Source organism: Pelophylax lessonae, assembly GCF_965119305.1.
Source record: "Pelophylax lessonae genome assembly, chromosome: 1".
NCBI classification, from domain to species: domain Eukaryota; kingdom Metazoa; phylum Chordata; class Amphibia; order Anura; family Ranidae; genus Pelophylax; species Pelophylax lessonae.
In genome coordinates, this window is record NC_138768.1 from 662,403,092 (window position 1) to 662,417,964 (window position 14,873).

The 14,873-nt window shown below is 39.5% G+C and overlaps 1 protein-coding gene across 1 annotated transcript in view; it reads right to left on the reverse strand.

The window, feature by feature from the left end:
- Window positions 1-1,520: 1,520 nt before the first annotated feature.
- Window positions 1,521-14,873, reverse strand: part of SLC10A7 (solute carrier family 10 member 7) — a 345,341-nt gene continuing 331,988 nt past the window's right edge. The window contains exons 11-12 of the mRNA XM_082258940.1: window positions 7,272-7,417; window positions 1,521-1,806 (exon numbers count right to left, since the gene is read on the reverse strand). Coding sequence (XP_082115066.1) covers window positions 1,768-1,806; window positions 7,272-7,417 — 185 coding nt within the window. The 3' untranslated portion in view covers window positions 1,521-1,767. The remainder of the gene's footprint in view (window positions 1,807-7,271; window positions 7,418-14,873) is intronic.

Genomic DNA, 14,873 nt, shown 5'->3' on the forward strand with positions numbered 1-14,873 from the left:
TGACTCTACGATTGAGGACTAAGGAATTGGGCATTATAGCAAGGACACGGTGCGCACCTTCATCCGTGAAGATTTGGGTAAGCGGAACATCTGTTCCTGGTTTGTGCCACACAAGCTGACAGACAGAGGGCAAAATGGATGAAAACCTCTGGAGATTTAATTCCCATGTATGACCAGGATCCATCATCCTTTCTATGAATGATTGTCACAGGGGATGAGACTTGAGCGCCAGTACTTGGCTCAGCGTGGCCTCGATCAACCACCATACTCCCCTAATCTGGCACCTGCGGACTTCGGTTTCTCCGCCTGAAGAGAGCCATGAAAGGTGCATGTTTTACAGACTTGGCAGCAATGCAAGAATGCTTAACATCTGTTCTGTGATTGATTCCTAAAGAGGCCTTTGCTGACAGTTTCCAGAAGCTTTATGAACGTTGCCAAAAGTGTGTTGTGAGGCATGGCAACTATTTTAAAGGCCAATAAAGGTAATTTGTTTGTATCTTCTGTTTTGTTTTGTGATACAATTCACCAAATTTTGTTAGACACACCTCATATCTACTGTATCTAGCTACACACACAAAACCATAACTAGATGTTGGATCTGTGAAAATATATACGGAAAAGGATTCCCAGAACACTATGTGTTAACTAGAAAGCAAAGCACATCTACTTCCCTTTCATGCCGGCTATCCCCTACTACTTAGACAGAGGAACTATTGCTCTGACTCTTTGTCTTTTATGTTTTTTCAGCTTGAGCTACTGAGGTAAACATGGTTTTAAACTGCTGAGGAGAAAGATGAAAACATGAAAGGGAGCAAAGTGCTTCCACCCAATAGCTGTCTTTGAAAATATAATAGATTCATATGCAATATTCCATATTTACCTAGGTGCCTGCACTTTACACCTGCAGCAGAATTTGATTTTTTTCCCAGAGAGAGGCTTTTAAACACATACTGAACGTTTAGGAGTGGTGAAATTTTAGGACAGGCAAGTGTAGATTTAACATGAAATTTTAATTTTCAGCTCTAAAATCCTTACCCCTATGTATGTTTAAAAGCATGCTGTGAGAGTAGAGGCTGAGCTCCTAAAAATGCTAGTTGCTGGCTGTGTTAGGCTTGAGAACGTATTTACAGACTGGGAACAAGCAGCAGCAAGATCAGTATTCCCTATCTATATACTTATTCTGGATCAGTGACTAACAACACTAAACCAAACAGCAGCTAATATTTTATTTCCAAAGTAGAGGTTAGCAGTGGCAATCTTGAAATCTCTCTCATGAAAGGATTACTTTAGTAACTCTGAAACTAATTATGTGATTATACTGAAGGCCGACAATTCCAATAAGCAATCACTTCCTGGATATGGGCTTTAAAAAATGCAGGAAACAGGATACACATAGAACTCAAGATTAGCTTTTTCAGGATACACAACTAGGTGTATTTGCGCACACAGCTTTTCACAGCATGTACAGTTTTTCAAAAAAAACTTGCACACAGCGATTGTAACAAAAATTAAAGACATAACAGGCTCAAAGGATCTTTATTTTTCAAATAAAAAAATACAAAGATGAGTTAGAACATCAACATGGCTTCTTCTTTTCAAACTAAGTATTCACCAAATGCATCCGTAAGGCACTTAGATATTCAGAGTTGTATGTAAAAAAATAAAATATGCATTGAAGCAAACATTTCCAGACATACGTATTTAGTATGATGTCTGTATGTACAGTATAACACAGTAGTACATATTTACACTGATTTACTGTTGCTGTTATAATGGGACCTTTGGCTGCCTTGTTAACTTCAATGCCTGAAATACAAAAACAAAAAACACATAAAATAAGTGAAGTTGATTTTAATGAACGTGTTTACAACTAAATTAAAGCTACATTTAGCATGTGAGTTAGGGCTCTTTCACACGGAGCGGACCGCATTGCGATCCACACCAGCACTTTTTTTTTTTCACGGAGCGGGTGACACTTGTGTCATCCGCTCAGTATGTCCGCATTTCATCCCATCCGTTTGCGGATGATATACGGACATAATGTATGTCTATGGGCATTGCGGATATCATCACTGACATCCGATTTTGCATCCGTTCCGTTTTTTAAATGGAACAAAAATAGGATTCTGTTCCGTTCCAAAAAACGGAACAGACCTGACAGCAAGAAAATCGGATGTCAGAGGATGGTCATTCGCTGACATCCGCAATGCCATTGACATACATTATGTCCGTATATCATCTGCAAAAAAATAGGATGAGATACGGACATGCGGAACGCCCGTGTGAAAGGGCCCTTAAATGACAGCCTGCATTTTTTTTTTTATTCTCATACTTTTTTCCTGGAAAGCTACACAAATTTGTATTTATGCCAAGAATGTCTCTAGACACTATATAGGAAAACCACCAATCCACTTAGTATGGATACGTAGAAGTTTTCGTTTGCCACTTGTATACTGAAATACACAACAGGCCCTTTTATTTTTCGGAGACTCCAATGACAATAAATGGTGTCCCCATCCCCTCCCAACAAGGTCACTGGAAAGAGGTCATACTGTTCCTATGTCCTTCATACTGAGCAGGCCCTTGACCAACCTATAGTGCATACAGTGCCTTGAAAAAGTTTTCATACTCCTTGAAATATTGTCACGTTACAACCAAAAACGTTAATGTATTTTATTGGGATTTTATGTGATAGACCAACACAAAGTGGCACATAATTGTAAAGTGGATGGAAAATGATAGATAAAATCTAGTGGAACCAATTGCCTTCAGAAGTCACCTAATTAGTAAATAGAGTAATTTAATCAGTTTAAATATAGCTGTTCTGTGAAACCCTTGTTAATCGCTTGCCGACCGCCGCACGACTATTTACTGCGGCGGTCACCCCTCACAGGCAGAGCGACGTAGTACTACGTCGCTAGCCTGTGAGGGTCTAGGGAGCGAGTGCACGCCCCCGGAGGCACGGTCACGGACCCCCCCCCCCCCCGCGCGTGTGACCGGCGGACCCGATGTCTGCCGGTCACTCGGCGATCGCCGGTGCAGAGGGAGAAAGGCAGGCGGTTGATGTAAACAAGCCGCCTGTCATGCTCCCCTGTGTAGAAACAGTGATCATACGGTTCTACTATGTAGGACCGTTGATCACTGTTCCTACACCTCACGCCACAGCCAATCACAGTTAGAATCATGTCCCTAGGGACACACATAACCCCTCCCTCTCAAAAAAAGTTAACCCCTTCACTGCCAGTGTAATTTTACAGTAACAGTGCATACGTATAGCACTGATTACTGTAGAAATGTCACTGGTAACCCCAAAAGTGTCAAAAATGTCAGTCAAGGGTACGATCTGTCCGCCGCAATGTTGCAGTACCGCAAAAAAAACACAGATCTCCGCCATTACGCGTTTAAAAAAAAAACAACAAAAATGACAAAAATCTTTCCCTTTGTTAGTAAACGCGATAACTTTTGCGCAAACCAATCAAAATACGCTTTTTGCGATTTTTTTTACCAAACATATGTAGCATAAAACAAATTGGCCGAAAATGTTAAAAAATTTAGATTTTTACATTTTTTTGGGGGAATTTCATATAAAAAAATTTGAAAAATATTGTTATTTTTGCAAAATTGACGCTCTTTTTTTGTTTATAGCGCATTATCAAAAAATTGCACGGGTGATCAAATACCACCAAAAGAAAGCTCTGTTTGTGGGAAAAAAAGGACGTCAAATTCGTTTAGGTACAGCTTCGCACGACCGCGCAATTGTCCGTTAAATTCACGCAGTGCCGAATCGCAAAAAACCCTCTGGACGGAATGGGGGTAAAATCTTCCGGGGCTTAAGTGGTTAAAGAACCTTAGCACACAAAGCATCATGAAGGTCAAGGAACACACCAGACAGGTCAGGGATAAAAATGTGGAGAAGTTTAAAGCAGGGTTAGGTTATAAAAAAATATCCCAAGCGTTGAACATCTCACGGAGCACTGTTCAATCCATCATACGAAAATGGAAAGAGTATGGCACACCTGCAAGCCTACTAAGACATTGTTGTCCACCTAAACTGACAGGCTGGGCAAGGAAAGCATTAAGCAGAGAAGCATCGAAGAGGCCTATGGTAACTGTGGAGGAGCTGCAGAGATCCACAGCTCAGATGGGAGAATCTGTCCACAGGACAACTGTTAGTTGTGCACTCCACAAATCTGGCCTTTATGGAAAAGTGGCAAGAAGAAAGCCATTGTTGAAAGAAAGCCAAAATAAGTCCCGTTTGCAAATTGTGAGTAGCCATGTGGGGGACACAGCAAACATATAGAAGAAGGTGCTCTGGTCAGATGGGACCAAAATTGCACTTTTTGGCCACGTGTGGCAGAAAACTAACACTGCACATCACCCTGGAAACATTATCATGGTGGTGGCAGCATCATGTTGTGGGGATGCTTTTCTTCAGCAGGGACAGGGAAGCTGGTCAGAGTTGATGGGAAGATGGATGGAGCCAAATACAGGGCAATCTTAGAAGAGAACTTGTTAGAGTGCAAAAGACTTGAGACGGGGCGGAGGTTTATCTTTCAGCAGGATGACGACTCAGCCAGAGCTACAATGGAATGGTTTAGATTAAAGCATATTCATGTGTTAGAATGGCCAAGTCATTGTCCAAATCATCTAAATCCAATTGAGAAATCTGTGGAAAGACTTAGAAATTGCTGTTCACAGACACTCTCCATTTAATCAGAAAGAGCTTGAGCTATTTTTCAAAGAAGAATGGGCAAACATTTCACTCTAGATGCGCAAAGTTGGTAGAGACATACCCAAACAACTTGTAGCTGTAATTGCAAAGAAAGGTGGTTCTATAAAGCATTGACACACTTTTCAGATATTTATTTGTAAAAAAATGTTGAAACCCATTTATCAATTTCGTGCCACTTTGTGTTGTCTATCACATAAAATCCCAATAAAATACATTTATGTTTTTGGTTGCAATATGACAAAACGTCAAGGGGTATGAATATTTTTTAGAAGGCAACATACCTTGACCTTGACTGAAGGTCACGAAGCAGATTGTGCTTCCTGGCTTGAGTGTTGAGATCCCAAGACTTCCTGAGAATTACAAATCCTTCTGCAGACATGACAGCTTACATGTTTCAGCTGTTTACTTTGCTGCGCAGGTAAATTCTTTCTGAATTCCAAGGATACAAAACTCTACCCCATTGTTGGTACTGTTATTGTTTATGATTATGTCTGACTGTTAGAAAGGTGCCTTGATGTTGTGAATAGCATTCACATATACTCGCAGATGTAAGCAGTTTTGAAACGGATTGCTTATTAGTGGAGTTAATTGTTTCCTATTGGTAGGGTATATGTTATGATGCAGAAGATCAAAAATTGTATATTTAAAGATGGTTATGTGAATCTAGAACTTAAAGCCCAACTCCAGGCACAGTGTTTTTTTTTATTTTTTATTTTTTTATTTATACAATTCTTATATATTTGCTAAGACTTTTGCTTAATCCACAAGTGAAGTTTTACTTTATTAGCTTTTTCAAACTCTACTGAGCTTCTGTTGGAAAGTGGTGTTTGTTCTTCTGGTTCCCTGCAGCATTGAAATGGTGTCTAAGACAGACACCAGTTCTGGTGTTGTGCCTTCACCCCCTTTTTCTGCTTTGCCATTCATAAAGCACAGCTGCAATATCATCACAGGCTGTGCTTTTTGAATTGTAATGCAGGGGCACTGGAACTGGTGTCTGTTATAGACATTGTATCAATTGTACCACTAGTTGCCTAAAGTTGTAGCAAATATTAATGCTTAAAAAATGTTAAAATACACTACCTGGAGTTCAGCTTTACAGTCCGTGTTACTAGCAAGTTGAAAGTTTACAACCAGCATTCTTTTAATCTTATTAAAAGGCATAGCAATATGTCAACAATTGTGTTGTGCATGGGTTAGGACAGGGGTCTCCAAACTTTCCAAAAAAAAGGGCCAGTTAACGGTCTTTCAGACTTTAGAAGGGCTGTACTGTGATAAGTCAGAAAAGAAAATGACCTGTCTTCAATGGGAGGAGTAAACAATGGTGTCAGTGGAAGGAATTGTACCCCACTGTTAGCGTCCGTGGAAGGAATTGTGCCCCAATGTTTGCATCAGTGGAAGGAATTGTGCCCCACTGTTGGTGTCAGTGGAAGAAATTTTACCCCACTGTTGGTGTCAGTGGAAGGAATTTTGCCCCACTGTTGGTGTCCGTGGAAGGAATTTTGCCCCACTGCTGGTGTCAGTGGAAGAAATTTTGCCCCACTGTTGGTGTCAGTGGAAGGAATTGTGCCCCAAGGGCCAGATATAAGCAAAGGGCCACATCTGGCCCTAGGGCCACTGTTTGGAGACCCCTGGGTTAGGAGAAGAGAGAATTTTAGGAGTTTAATGAATGCAAAGATCCTGGTATGCATATAGAACTCCTCTTGTTTGGAACCAATATTACACTATACAAACTGTATTCCACCTCAGTTGAACTAGTGATATGCAGAAATTGGTTTACTTTATTTCTTCTCAGAACAGAGCTGTAACATAGACTTTCTGAACTTAAAATAATAGGACATCTCACTAGGAAAAGAAAATCTTACTTTAGTAAACATTTGTTCTTTGTGATATCTGTGCACAAAGACTACTTTTGCTTTGAGATTTCAGTCACACTCCAGAAGTAAAAATGCAGAATTCAAGGCTCTAAATATTTAACAACAGTCCCACATTACCAGTCGGCATAGGTGTCATCCTTGTTTTCAAGAAGCCACAGGGGGCAAAACAATATTACAATATGACAGTGAGGAATTGTTTGTGATTGACTTAATTACTGAGGAGCATAAAATAGATTTCAAGGCATTCTAGTTTGTATATGAAGGAGAAGAACTATTTAAATAGACACTTTATTTTTCCTCCTTAATTTGAAAGCATCAAAAGACTTCTCAAAAGACTTCCTTTAACAAGTGAAAAGCGATCTTGGTTCAAACGCAAATAATTATTTAAAAAAAAAGGATTAACCTTGTATTACAGTGTTCTTGAGCTTTTGTTGAATATGGAGTTCAATTAATAAATCTATATTCATACAACTTTTAGCCATATATTGGTAGAAACTCCTTTTTTTTTGTCACCTTTGATAAAGTATTAGGAAAAATGCTGGATTTTAAAAGTTTTTCAATTTCAGTTTCATCATTATAATTAACAAAGCAAGAATTAAATTCATAACCGTCACTGAAGCAAACACTATTCAGTACTGTGACAAAACCCAAGCGGTGGAGATTACCTTTTGTCTGGCAAGCATCCAAGATTTTATCGTTGGCACTAATACACTTCCAAGTAGAATTTGAGCCGGATGATAAATCAACAAAGGAACAGATATTAATGAGAGATGTTCATATCCCGCAAACACAATCTTCAGCATAGGAATACCTGAAGACAAAGATACAATCTTATTATTGATAGCTGTAAAGTAACAGATCACCTTCACTTGCACTGTTGTAACAAATATGCGCATACAGCTCTTGGCAATAAACCATATTAAAGGAGTGTGTGCTTCTTAATCTGCCGAACTTGGAAAGGGCTAAATACATTAAACAATCCAAAATCCTGCTCCAATACACCCCAGTCATTTTAAAGTAAATGTTTCCTGAACAATTGAAAAACGACTGCAGTGAAGTCTATACCCATCACCCATGGCTCCTAGCAATTTTCTTACATACAGAAAACACTAGAAAAATACAGATTACACACAGTATATTCACTGATTAGCCATAACAGTATGACCACCTGGTATCCTGGGGTATTTTCCACCAAGCTGTCATTAAGAGATCCTTTAAGTCTAGCAAGTTGCGAGACTGGGCATCCATGAATCAAACCTGTTTTAAGTTGCGAGACTGGGCATCCATGAATCAAACTTGTTTTTTCAGCACATCACACAGATGCTTGATTGGATTGAGATTTGAAGAATTTTGGGGTCAAGTCAACACCTCAAACTCGTCGTGTTCTTCAAACCATTTTTGAATTCTTAAGATCAGGTTAACTTCTCCCATTGCTCCATGGTCCAGCTCCGATGCCCACGTGCCCATTGTAGGTACTTTTGGCTGTGGAGGCAGGTCAATATGGGCACTCTGATTGGTCTGCGGCTATGCAGCCTTCTGTGTAACAAACTGTGATGCTCTGTGTGTTCTGACGCCTTTTTATCGGACCCAGTATTACCTTTTTCAGCAATTTGAGCTACAGTAGCTCCTCTACTGGTTTAGATTACATGGGCCAGCCTTCGCTTCCCATGTTTATCAATGAGCTTAGGTCAGCCCTGATCTTGGCACGGGTTCACTGGGTTTCCTTTCATTGGGCCACTTTTGGTAAATCCGGACAACTGCAGACATGGAACATCCTACAAGAGCTGCAATTTTGGAGTTTTATTAATTTATAACAGCTGTGTTTCCTATGCTGTGATTGTCCCACAGCTATTACAATATACCTGGGCCAATTACAGCACCCTGTACCATGTGATTAGGTGCAGCCAATCACAGATCACTAGTAATCACATGTTATAAATGTAACCCTTTCAGGACAGTACAAAACATTGCTGTTACAATGATCATCATTGTAACAGCAATCAAATGCTGAAAAAAAAAAACAAACAGTGTTACTATGGTATGTAAAAGAAATTGTAAAAAAAAAAAAAAAAAGTTTAAAAAACAAAATACATTTTTATTGAGTCACTTTTAATTTTTTTTCTTTTTTTTAACATACTGTCACAGGTCCGTGTCCCTGATCACCACCACACCAGTTGTGCTCTGCTGCACTGGTGACAGTATGTAAAAAAAAAAAAAAAAAAATGAAAAAACGTTTTATTCAATTTCTTGATTTTCAAAAAAACTGTGAAAAAAATTACAACTTCAAAAAGAATTTTCCATGCCTCCTACTAAATGCCTAAGACTATCTACTTTCCAAAAAGGGCCTCGAGAAATGAGATTAGTACATCAGAACTGATATATATACCATAGTTTATAGACACTATAACTTTCACACAAACCAATTACCACACACTTATTGAGATCATCTTATTTTTAATCAAAAACATGTAGTAGAATACATTTTGGCCTAAACTTATAAAGACATTTATAGGTATTGTTTTATAACAGTTTTATTTCTTGCTTATCGCAAAAAATACCCTGGTTATGAAGGAGGCAAAACTTTCCAGGGTGGAGTTGGTTAAAGGACTGTGTATATAAAAACAATTGTCTGCTACTACAAATGGCGAATGTTACAGCATCCTTCCAACAATGAAGAGTTTCCCCCCAATACTACACATAAAAAGACTTATATGTATAAAACATGTTAGCAACAATGTACTAAAAAGGTAAATGCATACAATAAGAATAAACCAATTTAGAATCACTTTTATCTCCCTTAGCAGCAATCTAGTACCCTTTCCTTAAAAAGTTTACACAAGCTAAATCCCAACCAACCTACTATATAAACTTTAATAGGATGGCGTTTAACAAGCATAGGGAAACAAATACTGTGCAATCCACTAGTCCGAGAACAAACACTCCTATACGGACTACCTGACGGCAAGAAGCTAAAAAGACCAAAGCTTACATAGGTGCCACATTTCCTCTCTTCTACATCCCTAATGCTTGGTAATCCAGTACCTATAATATTTTGTGCAGTTTTTAATGCTCTCTTAAGAGATTTCATATTTTGAACTGTAGACATCCCCTACCATAATATCACATGGCATGTCAGTACACTCTATATTGCATTTCTGTGAAAAGGAGGATTTGTTGAGAGTCTGTGCCTTACTTAATAGAGCCAACATTTGCACTGGCCATGACAGATTATCTGTCATAAACGTTTCCAGGAACCTTAAACTGTTCACCTGCTCAACCTCCTCACATCTATAAACACAGGGGGTTGGACCTCAGTAAATTCTTCTAAAATCTACTATGAACTCCTTTGTACCTTAATATAAACAGCAGGTTATCTCTGCACCATCTAAAAAAAAAAAACACTCTGCCTGATATGAACCCTTATCAATATATTTTTTTTTTTATTTATAAAAATTCAGCTCCAGAAGGTTCTAGCCCCTTCATGACTAGGCCATTTTTGCAATGCTGCACTGTGCTATTGCATGGTCACAACACAATGCAATACCCAAACAAAAATTACATAATTTTTTCACACAAATAGAGCTTTCTTTTGGTGGTATTCAATCACTTCTGGGTTTTTCTTTTTTTATTATATAAAAGAAAAAATGCCGACAATTCTGAAAGAAAAAAAACTTTCTGCTATAAAACACCCCATATAAAAAGTAAAAATAAAAATATAATCTAACTAATTTTGGCCAAAATGTATTCTGCTAAGTTATTGGTAAAATGGCAGCAAACAGCGACTTATAAAGGGACTGCGATAACGCGGCAGGCAATCTGACGCTGGGGGGGAACTAACTGCCACTGACATCACCAGTGACACTATTACAGTGATCAGTGCTAATATGCACTATCACTGTACTAATGACACTGGGCAGGAAAGGGCTAACATCTAGTGTGATCAAGGGGTTAAATGTGTGCCTAATAAGTGTTTATGTGTGTACTACTTTTTTTGGGGATCTAGTTTGTTTTCATTCCCTGCTTAGCAGGAAACAAACAACGAGATCCCCTGTCACTGAACACACCTCTTGTTGTTTACATTCACAGAGCTGCATTTAGTGAAGCTCAGAGCCGATCAACGGGTGCCAGTGGTCAATTATGTGCTGTGACGAATCACAGCACAGCAAGAGGGGCGGGCGTGCACCCCCTACCTATAAATGCAGAATCCCGTATATTGTATATATGCGATTCTGCACACAGCGCCCACCTTGTAACAGTAAATCTACATCAGGCTGTCGTTAAGTGGTTAAGCATAACTATCGTCAAAATGTAAAATCATATATTAATTTCCACACTGTATTTCAACAATTTCCAACTTACTCCTATTAATCTGAATGATCTCAAAGTTTGTAAACTTAGTTTATCAAGATATTCACACATTAACTTCCTTAAATTGTGACACATATTCACTTTGCTCGCTTAATAGACACTGCTGTGTCACACATTTCACAGAGCCTGCCTTCTAAGAGAAGGAGTTTCAAGAGGCAGAGCCAGTACAGGATTCACTGCTTGCAAGGCACCATATGTACAGTATATGTAGTCCTTAGATACAAAAGTAAACAGCAGAGAAGAAGCTGCAATGTATGCAGAGAATCCAGGAAAATGTGAAAATCGATGGCCACCAGACAGGCAGCACTCACAACATGAAAGGCAATTTTTAAAGCAAGCTTACCAGTAGATTGGATTGTCAAAAATAACTGTTTGTATTATTACGTTACTAATTTTATAAAATAAAGTGTATGCTGGGACCATAAAATTCCTTTTAGGACTGAGCAACTTTTTGTCAGGGAGTACTGTCATAAGTATACAGAGTAAACAATAATGGGCGAAGTGAAACACTTGTACTAAAAAAAAAAAAAAAAATACAGTTCAAAAAGTATTACTACCTGCAGGCCTATTTCTAAGAAAGTCCAAAATCTTGTTACAGAGGGGGTTGCTCAAGCAGGTGAGACTGCAAGAACAGCAAGTTAAAATCCACAAAATGCATTTTGACATAGCTATTCCTCTTCTCAAGGTGGGTAACAGCAATATGTAAAGCTGTAGCAATAGGATCTTCAAACAAACTATTTGCCCAAAAGGCAAACTAAATGATCCAAACTAGCTGTGATTCTTAAATATCATGAAGTTCTTCTAAAAATGATCACACTATCTGTACTGTGCAGTGAAATAAAGAGTACAAGCAAATATTGTGTGATTCAATGCAGAAAGAAGACTTGAGTCTTGAATAGAGTTGAGAACAGGCTAGATCATCTTCCAGGACTGACTTTACCATTGTCTGCATTTACAGAAAGAAGATTTCCCCTAAAGCTGACCATACATGGATCGAAATGTGTCCGGCTCAGTAGGGACCGGCTGCAATTTAGTTTCATCCTTTTATTGCAGTTTTCAAAAATGTACAAATTTACAAAATGAACAAGTAGTAGAAATACACATTGCAAAAGGTAATAAAGACATAAAGACATTGCACATATGGTCCAAGATCAAAAAGAGACGCTAAGCAAGGGACCAGCTAGATTTTGATTCATCTATGGCCGTTCCTGTTCAAGAGTAATCAATTTAAAGTGGAACTTTAGTGAGAAAACGGAGTCCTGCTAGATCATTTCAGTCCTTTTGCAGGTATAGCGATGTAAAACATATAAAACAAGTGCCTATACAGTTTATAATCCAGTAATACGCTGTCTAAATCCACTCTGCACATGCTCAGTCTCAGTCTCTCTTTATTTTTGGCATTGTGCTAAATTTGTAGATGCCGCTCTTCTAAAGATTTACTGCTGTTCATAGGTTCTGGGCTTCAGGAAAATGGCAGCCTCGAGCAAGAAAAAATAGTAACAATGCTGGAGGCAATTTACAGCACACTCATTTTAGTAACATTATTATTATTGTGGAATATATGTTCCTTGCTAAAGATCATTATTTTTATCAAGTTGGTATGGGGAAAGTTTCACTTTAAGGACCAACTGCTCTTGAATGACCTTGTTGGAAGATTTTGTTTCAATCAGCGCTGCAGCCAATTACAACGAAGAGGAATCCCCCCCCCCCCATCCACCTCGACTGTGTGGATGGATGGATGCATTGTTTTTTTTTTTGCATAAGTCTGCTGGCTAATAAAAAAAAAAACACACTGATATATGTATAGCCAGCTTTATTCCAGTCTAAGTGACAATAAAGGGGGACAATATATACTGACAGCTGTATAAGGCTGAAAGAGAGAGAGAAAGAGTAGCCTCTTCCCCCCATCTGCTAAAAATGTATTTTATTGCAGTCTTGTACCTGTTGGAGACATTTCCCTTACTTCCTGTTGTGTGCCAATGTTGTGCCTGGGGTAGGAACATTTCCCCATACTATACAGACCAAAAAAAAGAAATGTTTCACTTGCTGGAAGTAGGGCAAGGGAGGTGCTTAGACTTCACATGGAGTTCAGGCATATATCATGAGGCATGACTAAAATGTAACAGACATCAATTACAGGATTAAAAATCAGGTTTCCTACTACAGGCAGTACAGGAGTTCCACATTAACCCTGACTTCTATCTATACCCTTTCTGTAAACCCTGCACATTGCAAGAGATGTGGAAGCAACTGCACAGGATGATCCTAAGCAGAGAACTTTGTATTCAATGCACTCTGACATCATTGCAAAAGGAACTGGTAATGTTGTCTAGCAAACAGTATGACGGTGCTAAATCAGAAAGTCCAATAACACCTATCACCTTAAAGCAGTACCCAGCTCCCTCTACCCCCACCCATTATTTTTCCTTCTTAGCTGTAGTGCTCGCTCTTCAAAACCCATACTCACCTGCATTGCGAATCCAGTGTCGAGACAACTGCCATACAGTGGGACCTGCTAACCATCTTAGTCTTCTTCTGGGTGCATCCAGCCAGTTCTGATGATGTGCTAAACTTGGCACCCTGGACTGCCCAACCCTCCCCCCAGCTGCTCTGTTTACTAATCCTGCAGTCTCCTGGAAGATGTGTTGTAGGTATCTGAGGCTTTGGATCAGCTATACATCCATTTTGACCTAGGCTAGAATGGCAGCAGTAGGCTGGGCCAAAAAAAAAATGTAAACATTTCCAGCAAATCTGCTATTGGAAGTTATGTTCTGCTTTAGTTGAGTTGTCTGTAATCTGCTGCATGAGCAATTCCACATGAGTATACTCCTATGGGTGGAGTGAAACGCGTTGGGAGGGGCGTGGTCTGGCAGGGGTCCAGGCTGAGACTGCCACTTGTCTACACACACAGCAGGTCTTGTTCTGATGTGCGGCTCCCGGGATCTTCTGCTCTGATCTGTCACTGTCTGGAGCATGAGCAGGCTCCTTCCAAGTCAGCACTTACAGCAGCAGACACAGGACTAGATTCCCTAACAGCCTGAGCGGCTCACATACATACCATGTAACCTTCTGTAGCCAGAAACCATGGCTCCTCACTTGTTAGGTGGGAGCATGCTTCCTAAAGCATACACTTGGTAACATCTTTCTTTGCTTGTTGTAGCGCCAATTATATTCAAAATTCCAAGACCGGTTAGAAACTTCTTTCTATTCACACTTTGTTATATCATGCTTTCTGTATGTAAGAGACCGTAAGGCTCCTGCACTTGTGTTTGTAAAAAAGCTCCTCTATACAAAACCAGGTAGGTAAAAGGGGTTTTCAGATCATCAGATTTCAAGCAATGGTGAGTGTGGAGTTCTAGGATTCTACTGCAATGTTTGTTTGGAAAACTTCAACTCTAAAAAGGGTAGGCTGTACTCCCTCCCTATTCATTTCAGGGCTGAATTTTTAACCACTTGCTGACCGCCCTAGCAGTTTTATTGCTACAGGGTGGCAGCTGTGTGCCAGGTCACTTATATATATATGGGATCCTGCACTTTCACCTGCAGGGGTGCGAGCATCACCAGCGGGCCGCTTCTGCTGGGATTATTCACAAAAGAAGCTGATCTGCCAGTGACAGGCACTCAATGTTTGCCGGCACCCATTTATCGTCAGGCAGAGACTCAGAATGGATCTCTGCCTATGTAAACAAGACAGAGTTCCTATTTGACTGGGGAAAAGAGATGAATCCTGTGTTCCTGCAAAGCAGGAACAAAACCCATCTCTCCCCCTAGTAAAAGCAGCACACAAACATTGGCTAGGCACACCGTTACCTTTTGATCGCCCTAGATGTTTAACTGCTTCATAGCCCAGTCAAAAGTGTCAGTTAAGAGTCCGATGCATTATCGCAGTCCCACTATAA